At 39.2% G+C, this 26,808-nt stretch overlaps 4 protein-coding genes across 9 annotated transcripts; 2 read left to right on the top strand and 2 right to left on the bottom strand.

The window, feature by feature from the left end:
• Positions 1-83: 83 nt before the first annotated feature.
• Positions 84-5,470, top strand: LOC119986009 (auxin response factor 2-like). 2 transcript variants are annotated; one of them, XM_038830532.1, is made up of 15 exons: positions 87-673; positions 785-903; positions 1,138-1,233; positions 1,362-1,418; positions 1,523-1,678; positions 1,762-1,846; positions 2,116-2,206; positions 2,299-2,463; positions 2,716-2,835; positions 3,059-3,134; positions 3,212-3,383; positions 3,501-4,423; positions 4,504-4,694; positions 4,814-5,006; positions 5,101-5,470. In XM_038830532.1, exons 1-14 carry the CDS (start codon positions 553-555, stop codon positions 5,004-5,006), a joined length of 2,565 nt encoding a protein of 854 aa, XP_038686460.1. In that variant the 5' UTR covers positions 87-552; the 3' UTR covers positions 5,101-5,470. The 2 variants fall into 2 exon arrangements, with proteins under 2 accessions (XP_038686461.1, XP_038686460.1); XM_038830533.1 differs by lacking the exon at positions 5,101-5,470 and having other exon boundaries at positions 84-673; positions 4,504-4,719; positions 4,814-4,955.
• LOC119986011 (transcription factor ICE1-like) lies at positions 5,338-9,561 on the bottom strand. The gene is made up of 4 exons (XM_038830536.1): positions 8,152-9,561; positions 7,399-7,623; positions 6,977-7,147; positions 5,338-6,593 (listed from the first exon to the last, which is right to left on the bottom strand). The coding sequence occupies exons 1-4, from the start codon at positions 9,307-9,309 to the stop codon at positions 6,510-6,512; spliced, it is 1,638 nt and encodes a 545-aa protein (XP_038686464.1). The 5' UTR covers positions 9,310-9,561; the 3' UTR covers positions 5,338-6,509.
• A 3,438-nt stretch (positions 9,562-12,999) lies between these two features.
• LOC119986008 (ATP-dependent Clp protease ATP-binding subunit ClpA homolog CD4B, chloroplastic) lies at positions 13,000-20,109 on the top strand. Of its 3 annotated transcripts, none has more exons than XM_038830528.1 (10): positions 13,000-13,156; positions 14,052-14,627; positions 15,317-15,432; positions 15,552-15,674; positions 15,761-15,946; positions 16,917-17,132; positions 17,595-17,812; positions 18,103-18,178; positions 18,267-18,356; positions 18,675-20,109. In XM_038830528.1, the coding sequence occupies exons 2-10, from the start codon at positions 14,060-14,062 to the stop codon at positions 19,854-19,856; spliced, it is 2,775 nt and encodes a 924-aa protein (XP_038686456.1). In that variant the 5' UTR covers positions 13,000-13,156; positions 14,052-14,059; the 3' UTR covers positions 19,857-20,109. The 3 variants fall into 3 exon arrangements, with proteins under 3 accessions (XP_038686456.1, XP_038686459.1, XP_038686457.1); XM_038830531.1 differs by lacking the exon at positions 13,000-13,156 and adding an exon at positions 13,470-13,518 and having other exon boundaries at positions 18,675-19,856; XM_038830529.1 differs by lacking the exon at positions 13,000-13,156 and adding an exon at positions 13,942-13,961 and having other exon boundaries at positions 18,675-19,856.
• A 236-nt stretch (positions 20,110-20,345) lies between these two features.
• LOC119986007 (dual specificity protein phosphatase PHS1-like) lies at positions 20,346-26,776 on the bottom strand. 3 transcript variants are annotated; one of them, XM_038830525.1, is made up of 11 exons: positions 26,447-26,776; positions 26,269-26,367; positions 26,027-26,169; positions 25,472-25,676; positions 24,868-25,044; positions 24,564-24,724; positions 22,990-24,067; positions 22,038-22,184; positions 21,666-21,893; positions 21,179-21,336; positions 20,346-20,812 (listed from the first exon to the last, which is right to left on the bottom strand). In XM_038830525.1, the coding sequence occupies exons 1-11, from the start codon at positions 26,504-26,506 to the stop codon at positions 20,458-20,460; spliced, it is 2,811 nt and encodes a 936-aa protein (XP_038686453.1). In that variant the 5' UTR covers positions 26,507-26,776; the 3' UTR covers positions 20,346-20,457. The 3 variants fall into 3 exon arrangements, with proteins under 3 accessions (XP_038686453.1, XP_038686454.1, XP_038686455.1); XM_038830526.1 differs by having other exon boundaries at positions 26,269-26,346; positions 26,447-26,774; XM_038830527.1 differs by lacking the exons at positions 26,269-26,367; positions 26,447-26,776 and having other exon boundaries at positions 25,472-25,671; positions 26,027-26,166.
• Between the last annotated feature and the right edge of the window lie 32 nt (positions 26,777-26,808).

Here is a 26,808-nt window from a genome sequence, read left to right as displayed (position 1 = left end):
ACGGATGTGTGGCGGTTGCTAGAGTGGTTAGAAATTGACCGCGGTTGAAATGATTGCACGCAGTTTTGACCACTCTGGTTAAGTAAGTCTCAAATTCTCAAGAGCTAGAGAGGGTGAGAAGGAGAGAGAAAAAGAAACTGAGAGGACTGTACCAGCTCTGGCGCTTGCAAGCTGCAATTGTTGGCCAAAGAAGGAGAAAGTCTGTGGTGCCTGCAGAGGGGTGTACGGAGACATTATAGAGACAGAGAGGACCAGATTGATGGTTAAATTGAAAAAATTGGTGGTGAATTCAGAGAGACAAAGCAGCTCTTGTGAATTGAAGGGGTTTTGATCGAGTTCGGAGAGAACGGCAAGCATAGAGTGAGAGCGGGGGAGATTTGTGACTGATATTGGTGTTTTTTTTGTTTGCTTTTGATTAAGTTTCGAGAGAGAGACAGGGAAATTGTGAAATTGGTGATGGTTGATTGAAGTGTTGAATTTCGTGGTGTGAGAGTGAGAGAACATTTGTAGAGGTGTAGTAAATGAGAGATCTGAATTGAAAGTAGAGAGAGAATGCCTTCTTCAGAGATTTCGACCAAGGAAAGGGCAGAGAGTTTTTCTTCCGGATACAGCGAGCCCAACGCTATGGAAGGGCAGAAAAGTCATTCAACACATTCTGGCGCCGCCGGTAAAGGTAAGTTCCGGAGGATATTGTTCCGTTTCTTATGTCTTCTAGACGGACGGTACCTGCCATGATTTCTTCCCAGCATTTTCTTAGCTGAGGTTTTTTGGTTTGTGCTTGTAGTTGTAGACCCCGAGACCGCGTTGTACAGGGAGCTATGGCATGCTTGTGCGGGTCCTTTGGTCACCGTTCCTCGTGAAGGAGAACGTGTCTTCTACTTTCCTCAAGGACACATCGAGCAGGTTTTGTTGCTAGAATTTGTGATGATTTTCCACATCTATAATATCTTCTTAGGTCCTTTTTTCTGTCCATTACCATGAAAAATGTATTTTCGCTGTCCCTCTTTGCAAAAAGCTCGGTTGTATTGTGCTTTTGGTACACAGCTAGTTTGCATGCTCTTTAATAGGGTTTGTGCCTTCTGCCACTTGCTGTTTCTTGATTTGGTATACATAATTCGATCGTTCTTGGTGTATCAGGTGGAGGCATCCACAAATCAGGTCGCGGACCAGCAGATGCCTCTCTATGATCTTCCATCGAAGATCCTTTGTCGTGTGATGAACGTCCAGTTGAAGGTATGATGTAGTTCCTAATTGTCCTTGGAATTTGGGTTTTAAGCTTTTATCGATTTTTTGTTTGCTGTAAACGTGTTCGTAGCACAGTTGTTCTTTCTTTTCTCAACGGCATATGTTGTCTAGTGCAGGCTGAACAAGAAACAGATGAGGTGTATGCCCAAGTGACTTTGCTCCCTGAGCCTAATGTATGCCTTTTTGTTCCGTTTTATTGAATTTGTGCATGTTATGTGAGCTTGTTGGGTTGGTGTTTCAATAATGATGGTCTTTCTCCATTTTCCAATGATGCCAGCAAGATGAGAATGCCGTTAAGAAGGAGCCACCACCAGCTCCGCCACCAAGATTTCATGTTCATTCATTCTGTAAAACTCTGACAGCTTCTGATACCAGCACACATGGTGGATTTTCTGTGCTTAGGCGACATGCTGATGAATGCCTACCCCCTCTGGTCTGTTTGTCATGTGCCATCTTGTTAATTATCTTTTCATGATGAGATGCTGAGACGTGTTTTTCTCACTTGTTAACCTACAGGACATGTCACGGCAGCCTCCAACCCAAGAATTGGTTGCCAGGGATTTGCATGGAAATGAATGGCGATTTCGACACATCTTTCGTGGTAATTATCATATGCTGGAACAATCAACTTGATGTCCATTTTGAGTTTTCAATTCAGAGGCCTTTATGTTGCCTCCGCCATTGTTCTGGAGGAGACCAATGTCACTTCTGCGGCTATGGTTATTATTTTTGGGCTTTGCTCATTGCTCAACTCAGACAATATGCTCAATTTTTGAGATTTGGTTTGTCTTGATTGGTTGTGTAATTATTTGGGTTTCTTGTGGTATACCTACCTCCTGTTTTTAATCTAAATGATGATGTGAATGCCAGGTCAACCACGGCGGCACCTGCTTCAAAGTGGCTGGAGTGTATTTGTTAGCTCCAAAAGGCTTGTTGCCGGAGATGCCTTCATATTTCTAAGGTTTGTTGCCTTTGTACAACTTTAAGAAATTAATTTAATTTGTATCTGAAATGAGACTATTATATGGAACTGATATGTGACTGGACTTGTAGAGGGGAGAATGGGGAGCTTCGCGTGGGTGTTAGACGAGCAATGAGACAGCAGGGCAATGTTTCATCGTCTGTTATATCCAGTCATAGCATGCATCTTGGTGTGCTTGCTACTGCATGGCATGCTATCTTAACTGGAACCATTTTTACTGTTTATTACAAGCCAAGGTTTGTGGTCTTGTGCTTTCTATCACTTTTAATGTTTGTTTTTTTTCACAGAGTTGCTGTCTGAGTTTTACTTGGGGGGATATTTTAACTTTTTGAAGAAGGATAATTATGAATTTTTGTCATTATTGGAGAGGTTCTTATAGTTGAAACAAAGTCTAAGAACTTGTTGGCTTCACCTACCTAGCCACCACAACTCTCATTGGAGAAAGGAAAGATTTTGAACCTCCTTCTGCCGTGATTGTTTTGTTGCAGGACAAGTCCAGCAGAGTTCATTGTTCCATTTGATCAGTATATGGAGTCTGTCAAGAGCAACTATTCCATTGGGATGAGGTTTAAAATGAGGTTTGAAGGAGAGGAAGCTCCTGAGCAGAGGTATGACTTGCATGTTATGGTTGCACATCCTGTTCCATGTCATTTTTATTAAAGTTTCGGAAAATGTTTGTTAATTATATTTGTTTCAATTGCTATGTTATCATTTGCATGCTATTATGCTTTGCCAAATCTCTAACAGAACATGCCTACTGTTCCAGTGGCAGTTTTTTTTCGCCATGTCAGACATTTTGATTTATTTTGTTGCTTAATTGTATGTTCTTAGGTTTACTGGCACTATAGTTGGAACTGAAGATGCTGATCCCAAAAGATGGCAGGACTCCCAATGGAGAAGCCTCAAGGTAGTATTGTAGACTCAATGGGATGGAGTATTACTGCTTGTATAATAGCCTTAAAGAATCCTTTTAACTGCCTCTAGGTGAGATGGGATGAGACTTCGACCATACCTCGGCCAGAGCGAGTCTCACCTTGGAAAATAGAACCTGCTTTAGCTCCTCCTGCTCTGAATCCTGTCCCAATGCCACGGCCAAAAAGGCCTCGATTGAATATGGTGCCATCATCGACCGACTCCTCTGTTCTTACTAGGGAAGGTAATCATGTGTAATGTAATTTGTATAATATATCTGGTTTATCTTTATCTAGGTTTCTGTTCATTTATTAAGGTCTCATGAGGTTCTGAATGTTCTTGAGCTTTGTAAATTGATCAGGTTCCTCTAAGGTGACCATAGACCCTTCACCAGCTAATGAGTTTTCGAGGGTCTTGCAAGGTCAAGAATTCTCGACCTTGAGAGGCAATTATGCCGAGAGCAATGAATCTAATACTGCTGATAAATCATTTATGTGGCCCCCTTCACTAGATAATGAGAAGGTTGATGTGGTTTCCACTGCCAGAAGATATGGATCGGAAAATTGGACACCCTCAGTGAGGCATGAACCAACTTACACAGACCTGCTGTCAGGCTTTGGGGCGAATGCGGGTTCCTCTCATGGGTTCTGTGCTCCCTTTGTTGATCGAACTTCAGGAGCTAGTAATTCAATAAGAAAACATTCTCAGGATGGCAAGCTTAACTTGATTGCTGGACCATGGTCTTTAATGTCCACTGGTCTCTCTCTTAAGTTGGCAGACTCCAACAATAAAGCTCCTGCAAGTGTTGGTGATGTACCATATCAAGCACAAGGAAGTGTAAGATATGGTGGATTGAGTGAGTATCCCATGCTTCATGGGCATAGAGTGGAACATTCCAATGGAAACTGGTTGATGCCACCGCCTCTGCCATCTCAGTTTGAGAATCTTGGTCCTTCGAAAGGGCTAATGCCAAAACATATGTGTCTACAAGAAAGTGTTGCTGTGAAATCCAAAGATGGGAATTGCAAGCTTTTTGGTATTCCCCTTGTCAGCAATCCCGTCACAAAAGATCCAGCAGCATCTCAAAGGAAAATGAATGAGCTGGCTGGCCAGCATGCTAATCACCAGCTTTGTTCGTTTGAAGCTGGTCAGAAGTCTGAACAATCAAAGAGTTCAAAAGTGGCGGATGATAATGAGCTGGAAAAGCCACTCAAGACTTCTCATCAACATACGAGGGATACTCAAGGCAAATCACAATGTGGTTCAACCAGAAGTTGTACTAAGGTTTATTGCTAGTGTGTAAATTGTCTTAATATTTTAGATATCAGTCATTTGAGAGACTAAACCACTTTTGATGATTTCAGGTCCACAAACAGGGGATTGCTCTTGGTAGGTCTGTGGATCTTACTAAGTTTAACAGCTACGATGAACTGATAGCGGAATTGGACATGTTGTTTGAATTTGGTGGTGAATTGATGGCTCCCAAGAAGAATTGGTTGATTGTCTATACAGATGATGAGGGTGATATGATGCTTGTTGGAGATGATCCGTGGCAGTAAGAATAGTGCATTGAATTGAATGTCTCTTTTTTTTTTGCATGCGGTCAGGCATATCTTGATTTTGCTTCTTGGATGTATCCTTTTGACATTGAGTTGCTTCTTGTGTTTGAATCAGGGAGTTTTGTGACATGGTTCGCAAGATTTTCATCTACACCAGGGAGGAGGTCCAGAAGATGAATCCAGGGACCTTGAATTCAAAGATTGAGGAAAGTATATCACCCATGGATGGTGGGGATGGGAAGGATGCAAAACATGTGCCCATTCCTTCAGCATCGACCCCCAACAATCATGAAGTTTGGCGTCGATAGGTACTTGGGTAAAATTATAGTTGTATTGTCTGTTATGTTAGTTGTGTACTATGGCCTAAGGGATGGAATGGGTTGCAACTTATGGTGGTGTTAGGCGTTCCTGTCGCAATTCTCCTGCATTTGGTGCAGAGGATGATATGATTGCGCTCTTCTATATGCTAGGCTTTTGGTGGAGGCTTCAAGGCTCTGATCATCGGTTGTGAAATATCAAATAATGGTGAAGATTTGACGACTCTTGTTTAGATGGTGTGTTTTGTTTTCTTGGATATCAGATATTAGATATCACGGATCATATATCCAGTTTTGGAGTATATATATATACATATGTATCCATATATGTTTTACAAGACATGGGGGGCCTTGTTTCTCAAAGGAATCCACGCCTTGTACATAGCTGTCTTTAGACACCCATTCTCCAACGTTGTAAGTAATTTAATACATTATCCGATAGGTTCTTGGTTAAAGAGGTGGTCTAATTATGTTGTTTTTCCATAGTTTCATCTTCCTTGGCATTTATGCTGGGAGTTGAGTCTTCCTGCCTCTTATTCTATATGTCAATATACTGAAAAGCTTATGGTCGTCTCGTCTGTCTGGTAGGAAAATGTGTCTTGGAGGCATGGTCTGCACATGGACCTGTTACCCTACTTTCTACTGATTCTTGTGACGTGCTTGTGGGAAATCATATTGTACCCTACGTTACGTTATTGCATGAATTCAGATTGCAAATGTGTGACCAAGTGTTTGCGGAACTTGGGCATATGGGGTGGGGATAACGTGTTTTATTTTTGCCATCTCATCCACTATATGAGTATAGTTCTATCAGGCTACATATCATACATTGGCGTTGGAAGTGTGAGATTTGTTTCCCTCTATGCTTCCCAAGCTTACTACGTTCGTCTGTCTGGACTTTGCTATACGAGTAAGTTTGAGTGAATATAAGCCCATGGAATAACTGGATGGGCCTCAGCCAGTCAATGGAGGGAATGCATTCCAAATTCCAACTCGTATTTTAGAAATGCAGGGTATATGGAGAACGGATCACCCACCCACCATTCTAAACTCGAATCACCCATTCAAAGGTAATTTTATAGATTTTAAGGAATTGCGGAGCGCTTAAATCCCTCCACACAGCCTTGATAAATCCCTCCACACGACCGTGATAAGGATTCAACTTTTATGACTGTTCGCACATAAATTCTGAGATTGCAGGCAGCGGCTAATATATGAGAAATCAATACATTCCCACATAAGGACGTCATGAATGTATTTGGTAAAATATCAACTTCATTGAAAAATAAATCGCAAAAATAGTTCAGCAATCACCCAATGTTTACAAAAACAAAAGAAGCAGAAGAGAGGTCCTTTGTCATCAAGGATATTGGCAACAGACTAGCAAAATATAGAAACTTCAGCTCTTCAAAAGATTTTTGTTTGAAAATTGCATTCAAGATCTGATCTGACAAACAACAGTTTCCAATCGTCTTCTAAGAAGTTGGTTAAGAACTACATCACTCCATGGATGCCAGCAGAATCCATAAGAACCGCCCTAATTTGCTCCGGAAGGACTTCCTGACCCTCTCTACATTGCTGAAAATTGTAAGAAACATCATCAGTACAGTACCCAAATGCATGACACAATGATACAGTTCTTTCAACATATAAATCCTGGAAATAACATGAAAACTTTTTTCTTCCTTATTGCATTTTCTGCACCTTCAAACTGAGAAGTCAAAATTCAAAAATCGCTTACTACAACCAAGTTGATTACAATGTCAAAGATTATACAGTACAAATTTCCCAGTCCTGGTTACACATTAGATTAACCAGATCCATTGGGTTAAGAAAAAACCGCACTTTCCGTTCAGTTTTGTCAGGAGTTAGCTAGTTGGTTGCAGTCCACAATTTTATAATCACTGAACTGTAAGAGAAGTTTGGAAATTCAACGATGGGAGAAACGAAAAAACTTGTACCTCAGCACGGAAGATGTCCATCACAAAACCATTGAAACAGCTGATCACGGCTTGCTGGATGTCCAGCCCCATACCATCCAAAGCCCTCATTGTGGAGAGCAAAAGACCAGGTCTTCGGCCACAAAACATATGGATGTTTACAGCCCTTCCCTCCCTTGCTCGTACTTCAACCTATTTATAAAGGAAAGAAAAACTAAAATTGTATCAAGGAGTTGTTCTTTTGAATCATTAACTAGGTCTGTCGCGGAGACCATACATAAAGATCTCAATATGCAGATCAATCCATCTGAATTGATGCATTCTAAGCACTAAAATGGGGATGATCTCCTTGAACAAGCAAAATATGCGCAAGATCCAAGAAATAATCTAGGACTCAAATAGTAGTAAAAGAATCATATTTGTTGGCAAAGAAACGATATTACCCTTGCAGCTTGACCATTTGGACTTGGCAGTGAGCTAGAGCAAAGTTCATTCCTGATACGGCCAGGCAGGGTTGTTTGAGTGGGTGTCAAAGGGTGAAAGCTTGTGCTAGTTGTCATTGAAGATCCAGGAGGAGTTGACTCAAGTTCTTTATTGAGTTCATCGATTCTGTTCAGTAGTTCCTTCAAGTAGTCAATTGCATCCCCAAGAATTGATGCCCTATCCATCTAGCATAACAAGATGAGGAAATGAAAAATCAAATAATCTTAATTAAAGCATGAGAAACAAGACTTAATGATCCAAAAAGCAGCTCTCTACATTTTACTAGCCTTGCCTTCAGCAGCCAAGGCCTCATATATGCTGAATTCAAAGACTGAAGGCAATGTAGTAAATCAAAGATAGGTCTAATTGTGTGTTCTTAAATTGAGCATATTTGACTCAATGAATTTCTTGCTCTTCTAATCTTGGTTCACAGCCTATCCCATATTCAGAAGTCAATTTGAGCTTGAAGATAATCATTCATGCTGCTGTAAAGCTAAGAACTGGAGTTCAATAAAGACAATGATGGCTATCAAGCTGAAGTAAAATGCAGTTTAACTTCTTGTCTGATGTCTCAACATCACATTCAACAATATATTGTAGATGAAAAGCGAAAGGGAGAAATGCGAAATTCAAAGGGGTGAAGGAAAGGGGAGAGAATGGCAGCAATTCATACTTGCAATCACGAGAAAAAACAGTGGGAGATAAATTCTTACTTTGCTAATCCGAGGTACAACGGACCGCAGCAAGTAGAGCCTATCATTGAGCTTCTTCCGGCGGCGTCTCTCTGCCATCAAATTCTTGGCGGGAAGCCCCTTCTTCTTTCCCTTCTGATTAGCACCAGTCCCACCACCACCACCACCTGTAACCGTACTATTTGCATTCGAACTAGTCCCACCATTCTTTCCCATCTCCTCCATTCTATTATTCTCTGTGAAATCATCTGAATCATAATTTAAACCCGACCTATCAATGCTCACTTCCTCGAAATCATCTCCACTACTCAGTTTTCTCTTATTCTCACCGTCTTCACTCACTTCGTTCTTTCCCTTATCTCCGTCAACCCCACCTAAAACCCCCATCCTGCCCCTATTATCCACCAAGTTCATCCTTAGAGCCGCTCTTTTCTGGAAAAGCGTGGGTTGTGCACCCACTGAAGGTAAAGTTTCTAGGGGCCTCAACATCTTAGACCTATTAAGAAACGGAGTATTATTACCGGAATTCTCCTCAAAACCCCGAAACCCACCAAATCCAGCTCCGTTTTCTGGCGATTGAAGTCTACGAATACAAGTGAATTGAGGATCAGCGCATAAAATAGGATTGCCGATCTGATTGTTGTTGGTGCTCAAATCATTGTAGCTTCCCGAAATCCCATTTTCCCTGCTTAGAAATGCAGAGTTGTTTGTTGTTACTTGGTTTTCAAGAAAACCAGTTTCACCAAAATCAAATCCGCTTTCCAGCTGGTTGTCAGGCTCTACGTTCAGTAGCGAAGATAGGGAGGTTTTTTGTGGCATAAAGAAAGATAACTGAGATGGGTCTAGAGTATGGAAGACCGGGTTCGTGGATGGTGAACAAGACGACGAAGAGGAAATAGGGGGTAGGAATAAATTCTCTGGCTCACCTAGATTCGATGGAAATGCAATTTCTCTAGTATCTTGATGGTTCTGAATATCATTATTGCCATTCATAAACCACTCATGATCTTGGACTTCCATCATAGATTTGAAACTACCAAGAGAACCCATCTCGTCTCTGCTCTCTGTCACACCATAGTTGTTGTTGACAGTCGGAATATGGTTTCTACTCCACGATGGCGCCTCTTGGTTAGCTTCATTTCCATCCAACCAAACAGCACCATTCAATCTATTCAACATCTCTGTTTCTCACTCCCTTTTCTGGTGGGTTTTCTCAGGAAAGTGATGGAAAATGAGAGAAGCAACAACAACGAGAAGTTGTTAAAAAGTTATAGCCGGAAATTAGCAAACTGGGCGTTAAAGAAAGGGGAGTTGGAGAGAGAGAGGAAGAAGACGACGTTGCAGAAGAAAAAGAGCAGTAGCTTTTTGAGCATTTTATTGAACAGAGAAACCTTTTGAACGTTACGCTAATCAGTAATAATCCCAACGGCACCAGTCCTTGGCTTTATATGGTGCGAGACCTTACACAACCTTGAACCACAGGTGAACCATAATTTGGTGCCTCCTACTCATAATCGCTACACGTGGATGTGGGGTAGGTGAATGGAGATCGGAGGGAATTTGGACTCGCATTGAATTTTAATAAAATTTTAAAAGATCATAAATGTTATTGTCTATAAATATTGAATTATTGGTCTGTATCTTTAACTCATTTCAAATATCTTAGCTGTATATATAGTGTCACAAAATAGTTGTATATATATAATTGATTAAGAAGGTTTTCATTCATTTGAAATTTGTCGAGACTTGTAATTTCACATTGTGATTGAGTTAATTCAGTCCTGATATCATATATGCAAATGTCAAATATCTCTTGCACAACAAACTGAATTTTAATACTATGAAGATGGTTCAGGAAAACAAATTCGTGCAAATTTATAGTTCATAATGAACAATATTTGTTGATATGTGTGGAATTATATTTCTAACAAAATTGAAACTATTTAGATTGTTTTGAGTAAATTTAGACAATCATGTCTTCTTGTTGCAAATCTTTCTTATGTATTTAGTTTTAATGAACTATAGATTCAATTTTTTCATCAAATTATATATACTTATATATAGAAGCAAATTAGGGAGAAACAACTAGTGTATCGTGACGTGGTATATTATACGTGCGTTTGTTAGTGTGTTTGCACCTATCAAAAGCACCATGTTAGAACAAAAAGTGTCTGGTCAAGCAAAACATTACTACAACATTGCACTGAAGCTCTAGGGAGTTGCTTTCACTCTCTATGCAATGTGATTGATGTCATTTTCGGCTTCAAAACAATATTTTTTTTTTTATATATTTTGCCCTCAATCAATTTTATTATTCTATTTATATTTAAAAAAAAAAATATATGAAAAATTGATTGACATTAGTGAAATATATCCAATTTTACTCTTCATATAGCCATGGTATTCTTCTAGTGACGTGCCAAATACCCTGTTTCATTGAAACTCACATTACCTCACCATATTTTTGGAACTCAACTCACCCCATCGCAAGAGATTAAGACACAACGTACTCCTAAACGACCTAGTAGATATAATTAATTAATTATGCATCTACAAAATAAGAATAACTAACGTGTCAGTGACATCATGCACAATAAAATATAGATAATTATATATCTAAAAAGTCATATGAAATGACTACGTTTTAGATGTATATGGGTGTTTAAGAAATTTCAACCTATATTTTCAGAACTCGACTCACCTCATCGCAAGAGATCAAAACACAACGTGTCAATGACATCATGCACAATAAAATATAGATAATTATATATCTAAGAAGTTATATGAAACGACTACGTTTTAGACGTATATGGGTGTTTTAAGAAATTTCAGCCTATATTTATTTATGTATATGTATATATTTATAAATATATGGATTATTGCTGTGCCATTTATATACGTATAGATATAGCTACGTAGATGATACGAGGTTCTCAGGTATCTCGTGATGACTTTTAGTTCACCGCACCTACTTCCCAATCAACTCTTTAACTTCACTGTCCACACTCACACACACTCTCCTCCTCCTCAACGGCTATTATCTTCTCCTCTCTTCTGTCCGTTTCCTTTACATTCATGGCCACTGACATCAACGGCTATTATCAATATATAATTTTTGTGTTAAGATTTGATGAGCTGCATGAGTGAGCATAATTATATTTGGATTTTACATGTTTAGGACTATGGGTCATAAGTTCGTTTCCATTGAAAGCAATAACCTCATTGGTCATGCGATGAGTTTTTATCCGAGTTAGAGTAAATGTTGTGGTTTTATTGGCTCATTCATGCATTGAAGAGCTGTTGTGTTAAGCAGTACCGTTGGAGGGCAAGTTTTTAGGCAAATCTAGGACTATTGTCCGGACACCTATTTTAGTGTCCGGGCACGTCGAGCTCAGAATTCTAGATTTCATACCCGAGGCAGAATCCGATCGATTGGCCTTCGATGACATAGTCTGCAGTATAAATTTGAATTTTTGTAAGGGTTTTTACCCTCGTTCATACAAACACTTTGAGAGTCGACTTTTGTGAGAGAAAACATTCTTTGTGAGTGAGAGAGAGCTCTAGAAGCTTAATCTTGTTGTATTGGTCGATTCCCCACTTGGATTTCTCTTCTCTAACATAGTGAAAAAGATCTCTACCATCCAAGGACGTAGGCAAGTTTGCCGAACCTTGTAAATTCCGTGTCTCTTTACTTCTTACTTGATTTACTTTCTTATTTGGTGATTGGATGCTTGATTGATCAACCTATTTTATGCTATTGTGTGGATAATTATTTGATTTAGCACAACAAATGTTACTTTTAGTCATTGACAAGTAAGTCATGTCACAACTCAGTCCTTTATATACGTTGTAAATTGGTCATTGACTTTACTAAGTCGTTCCATAGTCATATTTTTTTTTTATCATTTAGGTAAATCAAATTGTTGATATGATATCAAAAAATTTTTAAAAAAGCGTTTTTAATTAAAATTTGTATACGTGAAATTTTTTGAGGAAATTTTTTTTTGAAGCTCATTCGTTCTTTATGGTAAAGTGATGTCAATTAAATGGAAATTGGTTTTCTTAATAAGCTTATGTAAATTTTAGTCAAAGTACAAAATGGTTGTAGAATGGTATAAGTGTATAAACAGAGCACTCATCACTCTGACTCAGTAAAATTAATGACCAATTTTCAACGTTTGAAAATTAAGGAATTAAATTATAACATGATCTATCTGTTAATAGCTAAAAATAATATTTACTCATCTAAGTTATCATGCACCTGGGTTTGAAGTCCGAGTTTAACCCAATATCGGGTGAACTTATACGGTGTCGTTTTCGATTAAAAAAATATAGGTCTTATCTGTAACATAAAGTCTAGATTCTTAATAAGTAGGGCCTACTGAATCTATATATGAGGGTGTATTAAAATTTTGAATTCAAACACTAAAATAGAAAAAAATAAAATGGTGACAAGAGACTTAAATAAGTTTGCAGTGGGGCCTCTGCTTTGGCTATTCAAGGAAAAAGCTGCCTTCAATATTTCTTGTGTTACCCCGTGAGAAGATTGAGCCAACTGGCCAGGCATTATATGGCAACGATATGATTGGTCAGTTGTCAACTCAAGGTCATGACCCCACCTTAATCTACAGTCTACTCTACTGTATATATTTTCTTCAAAATTCCTTTCTAATTTTCTTTTGGAGCGAAAGCATACACGAAAGAACACATGGATCATGGGCCGAAGCCTTTGATATTATTAACATAAGGCCTAATTATTGGATACGAAAACAAGCCCAACCCAAAGTAAAATAGGTATAGCCCAGGCCCCAGTGTGGCTATGGGTCGGACTGGGCCATTACATGGCACATATCTGGGACTGGGAGAGAGGGGTAATACGGCCACATATCTATCCTTCCTTTCGTCTCTGGCCGACCATAAAAGAGAGGGTCTCTCTTCTACTGCGCAGACAAACAAGAAGACCCTTTGGGCTAGCTATCTAAATATTCCATTAATTGTCAATCAAATTGCGATTTAGCGGTTTACGGTAAGTTTTTCTGTGTCGATTTATCGTTTGATTCAGCTGTGCCTGTGATATTTTAGGGTTTTTGTTCTTACAATTTTTAGTTGGGTCTTGTGTCTCCGTTGGTTGCGTTGTTTATCATTCTAGGGTTTCGTTTTTGGTTTCTCCCGTTCTACAGCTCTGTTGAGTGGCGGCTTGTACATTGTGTTAGATGTAACAATTGTGAATTGTGCACGTTTTAGATAGGATGATTGAGCTTTCTTCTAGGTCCTTTGTTTACTGATAAGGGCTTTTTTTTTAAAAAAAAAAAGAATTTGGATAGGAACTTGTAGATTGTGCTGTTGACCCGTCGAGTGTGGCCAGTTCAAACTCACTGTTGTTGACCGGTAAAGTTTGTTGACTTAATTGGATTGATGTTTGTTGTGTAATATCTGATTCTGTTACATTTTCCATGATTTACTAAGTTATACTTGAAATTGGATTCAATATTGGAATTTTTGGCTGTTATTAGTAGCTGGATTTTCTAAATTCAGTTAATTTGGAGCTTCCAATCTTAAGCAGCAGTTTATAATCTGAAGATGCTTGTATATGGGGAGCTAATAAGGAGATATATAAGTGCAATTGCATATATTTGAAGATTATTTTGGTGCTAGTAGCAGCAGCAGAAATAATAAGAAGAGATGTATCCCTCTTATGCGTTCTTCTCGTGTGCTTGGTTTGTCTGCTACATCCTGTTGTTGAGGGTTCTTTGATCAGTGAATAAAACTGATTAACCATTCTAATTTTGAAGGTTGTGATGAATGGGATGCACATCTTTAGCTGTGATCCTGTAAATAGAGCGTAACAGATCCATTTTTTAATTACATTTTTCCTCTCTCTTTTCCTTTATGTAGTAGCTAATGTTTGAATTCCAATGCAGACTGCTTCATGATGGAAAGAGTTCTGGTTCATTCAACAAATGTCCCTGCTTTAGTTCCTGGACAGAGGCTTGGCCAATCTCAAGGATCTGGCAAACTACGAAGCGTCAAAATGATGTGCTGCGCTGTTCAAGTGCCTAGAGTGACAATGAGAGGCTTCTCAGGATTGCGGGGTGTCAACTCCTTAGATTATATGTCCAGGTCTGCCGAGGATTTTCATTCTAAGGTGAACAGGTCAATCAATTTTCGGCACGCAAAGCCTAGCCGATGTGTTACGAAAGCAATGTTTGAGCGTTTCACAGAGAAAGCAATTAAAGTAATTATGCTGGCTCAAGAAGAAGCTAGGCGGCTTGGTCACAATTTTGTTGGCACAGAACAAATACTGTTGGGTCTAATAGGTGAAGGCACTGGCATTGCTGCAAAGGTTCTTAAATCTATGGGGATCAATCTTAAGGATGCACGTGTAGAAGTGGAGAAGATAATTGGGAGAGGAAGTGGATTTGTTGCTGTGGAGATACCGTTCACTCCTCGTGCAAAACGTGTTTTAGAACTCTCTCTGGAGGAGGCCCGCCAACTTGGTACATTTATTGCTTTCATCTTTTGCACCTCTTAGAAAACTTTCCTGTTTTCTAACAAAGTACGATCTCATCTTTGGTGGCTCGTTTAGTAGAAAATTTTCCATTAGAAAAAATATAGGATCCAGAAAATATTGGAACTTCAGTTTCTGAATTAATGTTTATTAATTTTAGTGTGTGAGGGTGTGCATGTGAGAGCGAAATATAGATTTTCTAGGAATGAGATGGGCTTCTCTTCTGTAGCCCGGTGGATTGCTCAGATCACTTGTGAGGGGGAGTGTTACAATATGTATAAATGATGTGAAATACCCGTATCCAACAAGTTAACTTATTGGATTGAATGACAAAATAACTAATCTTAACAGTTCTTACATTGTCAGTGTTTTTGCAATGGGACAATTAAAATGTTTGGATTTAAACCCTTTAAATATAAGTTGAAAGTAGCTAACTACTCCCTGGATCTGCGTGCTTATGTTGTCATTTTGTCCCACCTTGGATTTGGTGTCCAACAGGATTTTAGCTTTACATTATGTTTGCAATCACTGAACTCTGTTTAATTCACACTCCCATTTAACAAATAAATTGCGCTATTTTGGTTCATTTTTTTTTAAAAATTCGTCTGCTGTTGTATTTATGAATTTCAGGTGGAATAGTTGCTAATTTGCTTGATATCCCATTTGTTTATTTTTCAGGTCATAATTACATTGGATCTGAGCACTTGCTTCTTGGCCTACTTCGTGAAGGGGAGGGTGTAGCAGCCCGTGTTCTTGAGAATCTAGGTGCTGATCCTAGTAATATACGCACACAGGCAAGTGACAGGTCCTTGTCTTATATTTTTGTAAAACCTAAGCTATTATTTCATGAGAATCGCTTGTAGTGTATTGACACTAGAATAAGTAAGAATGGAGCTTTTATTGGTGTGAGCAGGTGATCCGCATGGTGGGTGAGAGCAATGAAAATGCTGTTGGTGTTACTCCTGGTGGAGGTGGTAGCAATAAGATGCCAACACTTGAGGAATATGGAACTAATTTGACGAAACTGGCAGAAGAGGTAATTTGTATTTTGACACTCTCGTCTGCTGGTTTACTTTAACATGGACTGTTTTCTCTTAACTTTGTTTTTTTTTCTTTTTATAGGGTAAATTAGATCCTGTTGTTGGAAGGCAGCCACAAATAGAACGTGTCGTCCAAATTTTGGGCCGGCGCACTAAGAATAACCCTTGTCTCATTGGAGAACCTGGTGTGGGGAAAACAGCTATAGCTGAGGGTCTTGCTCAGCGAATAGCTAGTGGTGATGTTCCCGAAACAATTGAGGGAAAGAAGGTGGGTATGAATTATTTAAGTTGTGAATATTGAGAATTCTACTGGGGCCTTAAACCTGTAAGGATTGATAGGTATATGTTTTCTGTTTGAAGAAACAGAAAAATAAATTTTCCTTTTCCTTCTTTTTGCATTTAGGTTTATAGAATAGTTCAATATGTCAAAAATAAACAGTATTGTCTCATGTCGTTCATGTTGGCTGTCTAATTGGCTTGGGTACTGCATTTGATTTGGAATATTATTTAGTGTTGGATGTGGTATGAATTGCTGGACATTATTCTCGTGTTATTTTCGTATGCATACGAGGATTTTGGATTGGTGGTGGAGTATGTAAGCGTAGAAAATGTCGTTTCTTCCTCGGTGCTATTTATCTTATTTGGATTTGTGGTGAAAATTCTGTAAGGAACATGCTATTTTGCTCTTAGTCTGTGCCATTTGGCTTTTAAGTTGTAACTAAGGTCAAATATGGAATGTGATTTAGCCAACTATTATGCCCCCCCCCCCTTCCACCCAATATTTCATGTGATTCACCCTGCTTGTAAATTGTAGCTCAGCTGGTGACGTGAATGGAAAGGCCTAGTATGATAGAGTGGATTTTAACAGAATTTCAAGACTTCCATTTTTTGGTGAAGTCTTGAATTGTGCCCAATCTTGCAGTTAGTATATACCCAATTTCTTCACATTTTCTTTTTCAATTTTTTTTAATGGTAACCAAAGTGTGTTGTATCATTCTATAGGATGGAAGAGTGAACTTATCATGTAATTAACTGGATTAGTCTAGCCGCTAGAATATTTTATTGAATCCATGTTAGTGACAGGACTGAGTTAATGAATTGATTTGACTGATGCCCTTATTTACTTTTTTATTCTCTTTTTTTGAGTTGATAACATAGTTGCAAGAATTTGATATAACTATCTTGTAATGCAAAAGATGATTTAAGAAATTAAAAACATGTTTTTGTTTGTATTTTAGGTTATAACCCTGGATATGGGCCTTCTAGTTGCCGGAACCAAGTACCGTGGAGAGTTTGAGGAGAGACTAAAAAAGCTGATGGAGGAAATCAAGCAAAGTGATGAAATAATTCTTTTCATTGATGAAGTGCACACCTTAATTGGAGCTGGGGCAGCAGAAGGAGCAATTGATGCGGCAAACATTTTAAAACCAGCTCTTGCTAGAGGTGAATTGCAGGTAAGTCTCTCCAGACTTGTGCGCCTACTGCATCTGGCATTCTGTTTTCACAAAAGAAAACCGAGTTTTCTGGTTCATGTGGCCATTTTTTGTTATAGTTGTTATATGCCTCTACACCTGTTTAAGTTCGGAATTTTTAGCAAACTAGATCCTGTTGACTGTTCCACAGGTATTGCTGATAAACTATCAGTTAGGTCTCTGCTTAAGAAAGTTATCCTCAAGATTGTTTGAGTTATTCTGTGACTTTTTTTTGGCATTTCAGCATTTATAATTGGTGTTGGAAAATTTGTTTCTTCCTTTTCGGATAGATTTCTTTAAGGTCAAAACTGAAGCATGTTCATTGTCTTGTTATTTTAGATAATTTGGTTTTCAGAGTTGCACATGAATCTGTCACAATATGTTTAAGAATGGCAAGTCATAAGTGCACTAATGCTGGCTATACTGGATTATTGGCATTGGCAGTGTATTGGAGCTACGACGTTAGATGAATACAGAAAGCACATCGAGAAGGACCCAGCCTTGGAAAGACGATTTCAGCCTGTGAAAGTACCGGAACCATCTGTAGATGAAACTATACAGATTCTGAAAGGATTGCGGGAACGCTATGAGATCCACCACAAGCTCCGCTACACAGATGAAGCACTAGAATCTGCTGCAAAGCTTTCGTACCAGTATATCAGGTAGGTGGTAGCTTTCGATGTTGGCCAAACCCTGCATCTAGGCTTGGGTGTTATCACTGGGCTTGGGGAATCTTAGTTTTCTGTATATTTGTCTAAGCATATTTGAAAAGTATAAACAGATCAGAAGACTTGGGATAAAGGATTAGTATTTTGCATGCCATTCATATGTATTTTGAAAGGGCATTCCTTCATTATGTTGCTTCATCTCTTTGTGAAATGATTTGTTTCATTTTTTAGTTTTGATATATATCAACAGCCTTTTAATTTACATGTGCACCTGTTCATTTCAGTGATCGTTTTCTGCCTGATAAGGCAATTGACTTGATTGATGAAGCTGGTTCACGAGTTCGGCTACGTCATGCACAGGTATGAATTCGTATATCATTTCAACCTTCCTAGATGTCATTTCTTCTCCATGTTAGTTGATTGGATTGTATGTTCTGTGTGCTTACAGCTCCCTGAGGAAGCTAGAGAGCTTGAAAAGGAGCTCAGGCAGATAACCAAAGAGAAAAATGAAGCTGTTCGCAGCCAGGACTTTGAAAAGGTAATGCATGACTGGACTGTTTTCATTTTGCCAAAGCATTTTATGTTGGCTATGCACGCTGGCTTCTATGAAAGGGATGGAAGTATGATATTTTTGAAAACACTTTACTAGGTTTCTTTAACGGCTATGAATTGCTTGTCTGTTCCATACTATAGAAGTCTATGTTATAAGTGCTTGTTGCAATTTTGTATATAATAAAAATTTAGCTGCTGTCAAGTCAATAACGCTGCAAGAAGTGTTTTTTGTTTCTCTCTCTCTTTTTACTTTTGCTGGATTGATCGACCATTTGTCACTTCAAGCTTACAAATTTTTTGACAGGCCGGGGAGTTACGTGATCGTGAGATGGACCTAAAGGCACAGATCTCAGCTCTTGTAGACAAAGGCAAGGAGATGAGCAAGGCTGAGAGTGAAGCTGGGGATGTAGGTCCTGTAGTGACTGAAGTGGACATTCAGCATATTGTCTCCTCCTGGACTGGCATTCCCGTTGAGAAAGTATCTTCTGATGAATCTGACCGCCTTCTCAAGATGGAAGAGACACTTCACAAGCGGATCATTGGTCAGGATGAAGCTGTCAAAGCCATCAGCCGTGCTATTCGCCGTGCCCGTGTTGGCCTAAAGAACCCCAACCGCCCAATTGCTAGTTTCATCTTTTCCGGTCCAACTGGTGTAGGGAAGTCAGAGTTGGCGAAAGCCCTAGCGGCATACTACTTTGGCTCTGAGGAAGCAATGATTCGACTTGATATGAGTGAGTTCATGGAAAGACACACTGTTTCCAAGCTCATTGGTTCACCTCCAGGCTATGTAGGTTATACTGAGGGTGGTCAGCTTACTGAAGCTGTACGACGCCGTCCTTATACGGTAGTTCTCTTTGATGAAATTGAGAAAGCCCATCCTGATGTCTTTAACATGATGCTTCAAATTCTTGAAGATGGAAGGTTAACAGACAGTAAGGGCAGAACTGTTGACTTCAAGAATACTCTTCTTATAATGACATCAAATGTTGGGAGCAGTGTAATTGAGAAGGGTGGACGCCGGATGGGATTTGATATGGATTATGATGACAAAGATAGCAGTTACAACCGAATCAAGAGCCTGGTAACAGAGGAATTGAAGCAGTATTTTAGGCCAGAATTTCTCAACAGATTGGATGAGATGATCGTTTTCCGGCAACTCACAAAACTGGAGGTGAAAGAGATAGCCGACATAATGTTGAAGGAGGTATTTGAGAGGTTGAAAGTAAAAGAGATAGAACTTCAAGTGACAGAGAGATTTAGAGATAGAGTGGTTGAAGAAGGGTACAACCCTAGCTATGGTGCAAGGCCTTTGAGGAGAGCCATAATGAGACTTTTGGAGGACAGCATGGCTGAGAAGATGCTTGCAAGAGAAATCAAAGAGGGTGATTCAGTTATTGTGGATGTGGATTCTGATGGAAACGTTACCGTGCTGAATGGAAGCAGTGGTGCTCCAGAGTCCTTGCCAGATGCATTATCTGTTGTGTAAACTGTTATGTTATACCCATTACGTTGTTTGTACCTTTCTTTTGGTTTTTATTGGCTTTATATCTGTAGTCTGTTTTTCTTGGAAGGACTACATGGCTGTAGAATTAGAAGCTGTTGGTTAACTGATGGCTTTGGTTGTAAGGCTGCATTTTCTTCACCATGAAATTTATCGATAGTCAACTTGAAGGCTGGATTGTTCTAAAACTTCATTGCTGGTTGCCTGTTTTTTAAATACTAGATCCTGCTATCACTGAGTTTGTAGTCTGATGGACTGTTTTCCATTTTTGCATGTTGGGTGGTTGAATATGCATGGCGTTGTCTATAGTTCTCCTTCCATGGATGAAGGCTTTCTGGGTATATGTTACAGGCTACGGTTGACGTAGGAAAGACATCTCCCCTAGGTTTCAGAAGAAGGATTTCTGGGTAAATTTTACAGGCGGGCTTTGATGTAGTAAGGAAAGATTTCCCGTAGGTTTCAGAACAGGTATGAATAAATTTTTTGTTTCCTTGTATTTGTGCAAATGTTAAAACCCTAAACCCTATTCTTAACAAAACCTTCACTACTTTACACTAAAATCGTAGCATTCAATTTTACTCCAGGGCTAAAGAAGACTGCTGCTATGACGCTCCTTGGGGCTAACACTCCCCCCTCTGCTAATTTTTAGAGCATCCAAAGCCTTTTGTATCTCCATGGTCATAGCACTATCCACACTTCCTGATGATAGCTTTTTGTGTGCTTTTTGCAAATGAAGCTTGAGAGAACTGCTGCTCAAACCAGCATTCTTCCCACAGATGGAACAGACCTTCATCACCGGCTTCCGCTGTTGCCACTCCATGGACAATTTCCCGTGTAGTTTTTTGTCAAGATCCAACAGGATCCGTGCAAATCCATCATTGGGCTGTGCTCTCCGGTGTAAGCTTTTCAGTGTTTTCCATGCTTCTAATAGAGTGAAGTCCCTACACCATATAAACCAGCTTTAGTAAATAACACTAGACATCACCTACTTCTGTAATCATTTTCAGCAGTAGAAAAGTCTAATGATATTTAGTGTAGATGATATTACGATGCGAACAGGTGAGCATGTGGCCCAATAGTAGAGCTAGAGGTTACATGCTCAATTCATAGAAACAAGCTCTCTCCACATATTATGTGGGGTAAGGTATGCGTATCTGACCCGTCCACTGGAGAAGCTTGTGCAAATGAGTTGTTTACATTTTTTACAACATTATGATGCAAGCAAGTTCTATCCACTATATAGATATTTCCATATGTGGTGCAAGCTAGTTCTAATTCACATTTTGTAATTTAGAATTCGCACTTACTTCCTTAGCATTAAGTAAGCAAGCACTACGGTTGCACTTCTACTCCTCCCCTCAAAGCAGTGAACCAGAACTCTACCACCTATCTGTTCGACATGGTCAATAAAATCAGAAGCTTCTTCAAAGATACTGCTGATGTTTACGTCTTCACTGTCGCATATCTGATCAAAATAAACAAAGTCGCAGAAGTTAACAAACACAAATTCGTACATTTTTTAATTGCATTTAGTTATCAAATGCCTGGGTAAATGAATATGAAAAAGTTGTCAAAGAACACTCAGGAACAAACATCCTATTTCGATTCATCCAATATTTGGCCTCTGAGTATCTCCAAAATACGTTCTACATCGTCTCAAATATTTCAATAATCTACCCCCTCCAAAGTATGAAGAGAGCAGAAGTATTTCAAAATGGTAACAGTGTGAAACAAAGAACATTCTTCACAAAAGTTTTTGACTGAACCATCAAAGTCGAGGATTAAAGCACTTACTGAAAAATTTTTGTACTCAAAAAGGTCAGGGAACTGAGAATCTGACTGTCCGATTTCATTGGAGCATAAACATAATATATGGGTGATTCCTAAATGTTGCAATGTGCAAACAGATCTTGCAGCCAGATTCCCACCAATAAAGAGGCTACTTGTGATGCAACATGGCTTCTCTGTGTTGGCAGCATCAGAAATCAGTGCTATCCTCTGTAGAATATGCTCTAGCCTTAGCTGTAAATTCAATGGAAAATTAAACAATTTTAGTGAGCAAATAGGGACTATCTTGCTGTGGCAAGGCACAACTGAATGTAACGAAAACACAACAGATGTCATACCAACAATGACCCAGCATGGCAATTGAGGAGCCAGAATTACCTTCAATTCGTAAGCATCAACGATACTATTATTATCACTGCCCTCGAAAAAACCTGTGTTAAAATTGTTCTCCTGACACAATTTCAAAGCATCATTTCTCAGCATGTCATTCCATTGCTCCAATTCTTTATTAGATTCAGCATCAACCTGAACAGAACAATCAGTGTCAAGCAACAAACAACTTCGCCAGGAAAAAACAGTTTACATCACAGAATATAATCCCTGCACCATTTTCTGTGGTAGGCCATAGGCATACTTACAGAAGCCACCAATGAGAATTAGCCCATCAACTCCAGCTCAAATTATTTTGAGGGATGAGATGCCATCAGGTTTCAAGCGTTCGGATAAATATTCATGTATTCTATGCACATGGAGTTCTTTTATAATTTCTCACAAACCACAAAGTCCAGTCAAGCAATGACAAAAAATGACTACCATCTAAGCATGCAACCTACGCTACTTACAGTGTTCGTTGCTGTTTAGTGGTTCAGAAATTGCGTAATTTAACTACCACCAGAATGGCAAGAAAATGTATGCTGCAATTATATAGCAAAGCATAGCACATACTTCTGAGACAAAAAAAACTCCCACAAGTTTTATCATGAGCTCTCCTATTCCCTAAGCAAGCAGAATGAGCAGGTATTAATTAACAGATGATTTAATATGACGGTAAAATTGTATGCTTATCTGCCCAAGATTGCATTTTCCTCGAAGTATTAATAAATCCTAAGAATGAAACTATTAGATCATATTTTAGGCACCTTTATCAGCACTGGAAGTTTAGATTAATAACTTCACTGGTTCAATAGAAAAATGCCCACATTGATAGTCCAAATTTAACCTAACCTCAAACATGATATCATTAGTCATTACCAAGAGCAGTAACTGATTTTTACTTATATGAGAGCATGCAAGTTGTATGATAACATCATCTTGTCAATGAATAACAAACCTTGGCAACTTTATGAAAATCGCGTAGTTTTGACGTCAAACGTAGATTGCGTAGGGTCTCACTGCTTCCTTTGCAGGACTTCCCATGCCAGCCTTCTCGTGACATGGGAGAACTAGAGTCTGAGCTATCTTTATTTCCAGAAGAAACAAACTTAGTAGCTGTTCTCTGTGAGCCTGTATCACAATAATCTGGATGGTTATCATTAGTGGACTGTTCTTTACTTGGAAAGGGAAAATGAGTAACTCCGGTACCACGTGAAGGTGAATCAAGAGCCATGAAATCGTCCTTGTCAAAATCCCCTGAAGTTCTATCTATAAAATTCAAACATACTCGTAATAAGCCATCCAATTTCTGGTGAAGTGTGAGTAAGAATATATGGAAACCCTGCAGATCCCTAAGAGCAGCACGAAACCCACTACGAAATTCCTGAATAACTGAAGTCATTTCTTCTGCCAGCTTATCAGTTATGCCATTATCCTCCAGTGGAGGAGATCCTAATTTCCCTCCTGTAATATCATACAGCAAATTTGAGGAGTACTCAGAACTGTTGAGAAACAACTCAACCAACCTAGGATAAATGACCTGGTCATTTGCACGTTTTCCGGCAGGGGGTCGACGGGGAACACCGGAGTCAATCGCCACGATGTGACAACCATAGCATGATTCATCTGGTGTCTGACTTCTTAGGCTCATCTCAACTGATTTCGGAGAATCTGTAATATCAGACAGTTCAGAGTTTGGTGATGCCAATCCTGGACTATGAGGGTTGAGTCTGCAATCTACTGAAGTTGCTCTTCTTTCTTTTCGAAGAGCTTTAAACACCCTTGGTCTGTACCGCTTAATTGCAGAATCAAAAGCATCCTCCAGTGCACTGATACTAGTGGAGGCCATTTTGTCAGCCAATAATAAGTTTGAGGGATTTCCACGCCATCCAAGCTCACGACAAGGGAGCCTGTCTTCATTTCTGATGACAAGGTCCAACACCAATACCCTACCAAGAGCTGCTGCTGTTTTTTCTGCAATTTCACGTGACTCAAAGGCATTTGAGCTTTCCAATAAAGGAGATCCATGAACGTAACTGCAAAAAAAGAACGGATTTTCTCTTCTGAAAACTGAATAAAAATTTCAGGTTATTGTTAATAATTTAAATTTATTCCATCGATAGCAATGTAGAAAGGCCATAGATATTATTTCCTTAAATAAACCCACCAACAGAAAACAATAACAAACTGTCCATGGCTTCAATTTTAGTTGACGCCATGAAAAAAAAAACCCTGTCCATGCCTTAAGTTGTAAGTTACAATGCAATATTTTCCTAGTTTTCGAGACAGACTACAAAAAACTCCCTGTCCTGGACTGACAAATCCAACAGACCAAATTTCAATAATGAAGAGTTGAGATAGGCTAATCTAAACGGCACAACACCCCAACACCATTCAGTCTATCTACGAAATAGCCACCAAGTGAAGAACACAGACATTTCGTACTGCTATATGACAGGTAGAAACACAGCTACGCTACACACACAAGCATGCAAACATACATCATGAAAACCACCAAGCTTCTCATTTCACCTCATGAAAAAGAGACAACGGCTAAGTTCAAGAGCTTCCAGAAGTTCTGAACATGTCATTTCACCGGCTTCATCTCCTTCTGAAGCTGCTAGAGTTCTTGCTTTCTCTACAGCTTCCTTGATCTGGAGCCACTCTGGGCTACAATTATGGATGACTCTGGCCTGCAAAATAATTTAATAACCTGTCAGCTAACTGAGGGTTAAGAAGGGAGGTGGATGTTTGAGCAGAATTTCGTAGAAAAATAGTTGTGGCCCATGGTGGTAGAAATCACACAACTGCAGGTGTGTACAGGTACAAGTACAACCTGTGGAGTTTGGACTCCCAGCCACTTTGCAAATTCGTACCCAAATCGTTCTAATTGTGTTGCCATCCTGGAAGATGAAAACTTTATAACAGCTGCAGCTTCCTTTGGTAAGGACTCATCAAGTCCAGTCTGGTTGAATAAAGCAAAGAAAACAACTCCCCCAGAATTGACAGTAACCTGTAGGAATAAAATCAAATATAATTTAAGGGAGTGGAAGAGAAGGAAAACAATTACGGCGGTAGTTCTTCCAAGAGAAACAAGAAACCAGTCTCTTGCAAAAACAAAATGACACAGGCGTTCACTCAAAGATGAAAAATGCTAACAGTAGTGGATTGACATTTTCTTCTCTTACATGGTTCCAATGACTCTGGGTTATTAATAAACTCAAATCCCGCTCATATGATTGGACAAGATAACCTAGGTTAAAAGCTTAAAAGGAATTTATGTTAAAACCCCAAATGGTTTCACAAGTCAGGAGAACAATAATGGTACTAAAAACTGTAAAATGGCATTCATATATGCTTAATCAGAAAACATTCTCCCCTGTGCTTCAAATCCATGAAGACATGTTGCACTATGTTCAACGTCAAATCAAAGTACATACCTCAAGGGCTTTATTCATTTCATCCTCGGAATGTTCGGCGCTGCTACTATGCTCAGTATGATGAAGTGAAGAAAGCGAGTCCCATGAAAAAGAGACTGACTCGATGTCCAACATAGCTGCTTTACCAAGTCTTTCCCACAAACTGATCTCTGGAGTTTGCTCAGGAGGTGGAGGACTTTCGTGATCAACCAATAATTCTCCTGAACTGAAGAGCACTCTTAGTGACAACTACGTGCAACGGTGCAATATTGCATTTTAGCAAATGATGACAAACAAGTACGAAGCATTTTATTGGTTCAACACCAGACACCAGACGCCGGTTCAATTGTTGAGACATTCCTTTCCACAACATTTTTGAAAGATTTTCTTGTTGCCATATGTATTATTATCAGCAAACGGGAATGACTTGAAATCTAATAATACCAGTTTACAACAGAACTGACATATACATACTAAGTTACTGACATACATACATATTATATATTTCATTTTCATTGCAAAAATCAATTAGTTGAACTTGAAAAGATTACTGGTCGGAGAGTGAAAATGAAGGACCTGAATGACATAGTGACGGCCCCGTGGGGGCGATGGGGGAAGCCAGAGGACCTATATTTGCCGCTGCGTTTACGAACCAACTCCAACCATTTCGTGAACCGATACGCCGAACCTGCCGTTATATCTCCCAACATATACAACACCTACATATAACATATATATACATATATAAGTTAAAATCAAATCGTCTCGCATTTTCTCATTCGATTCAACAATTGAGACGTCGGCAACGAAGCAGTTACCCGGGAAGTAATGGTCAACGGCAAGGGTGGCTCAGACTCGTAGGATCCAAGATAGAGCTCCTTCTCTTCCTCTTTGTCCTGCATATGTAAGAGAGAAACCTAGATTTAGAATTAGATCTGCGTTCTATGTGTAAATTCATATACTCATAGTTGTATGTAATAATGCCTGAGTGAGTACCTGGAGATCGCTAATGATTGCTGTAGGTGCAGGGTCCTCCTTCTGATCAGTTGTCGACATTTTTTTTTCTTCTAAATCTTGATTTGAGGTTCGAGAATGGGAGAAGCAAAATTAGATAGGAAAATGCAGGAATCACCAAACAGTTTGGGGTAGAGAGAACGAATTTTTTTTTGGAGGGGTGAAAACAGTTCCCGCTTTTTCAGGCCGTTGAGGAAACTGAGGAGGAGTTGTCGGTGGTTTTAATTGGGCCTAAATGGGCCTTATATTCTTCAATATTTAATTGGGCTGGAATGGGCTTAGTTGGACCTTCAGGGACTAGGCCCATAAGAACACTACCACAAGCCTTTGTACAGTACAGGACT

The sequence above is a fragment of the Tripterygium wilfordii genome, chromosome 19, assembly GCF_013401445.1.
Source record: "Tripterygium wilfordii isolate XIE 37 chromosome 19, ASM1340144v1, whole genome shotgun sequence".
Taxonomy (NCBI): Eukaryota; Viridiplantae; Streptophyta; class Magnoliopsida; order Celastrales; family Celastraceae; genus Tripterygium; species Tripterygium wilfordii.
The sequence above is the reverse complement of the archived record's forward strand: the minus strand, read 5'-3'. Positions and strand labels throughout refer to the sequence as shown.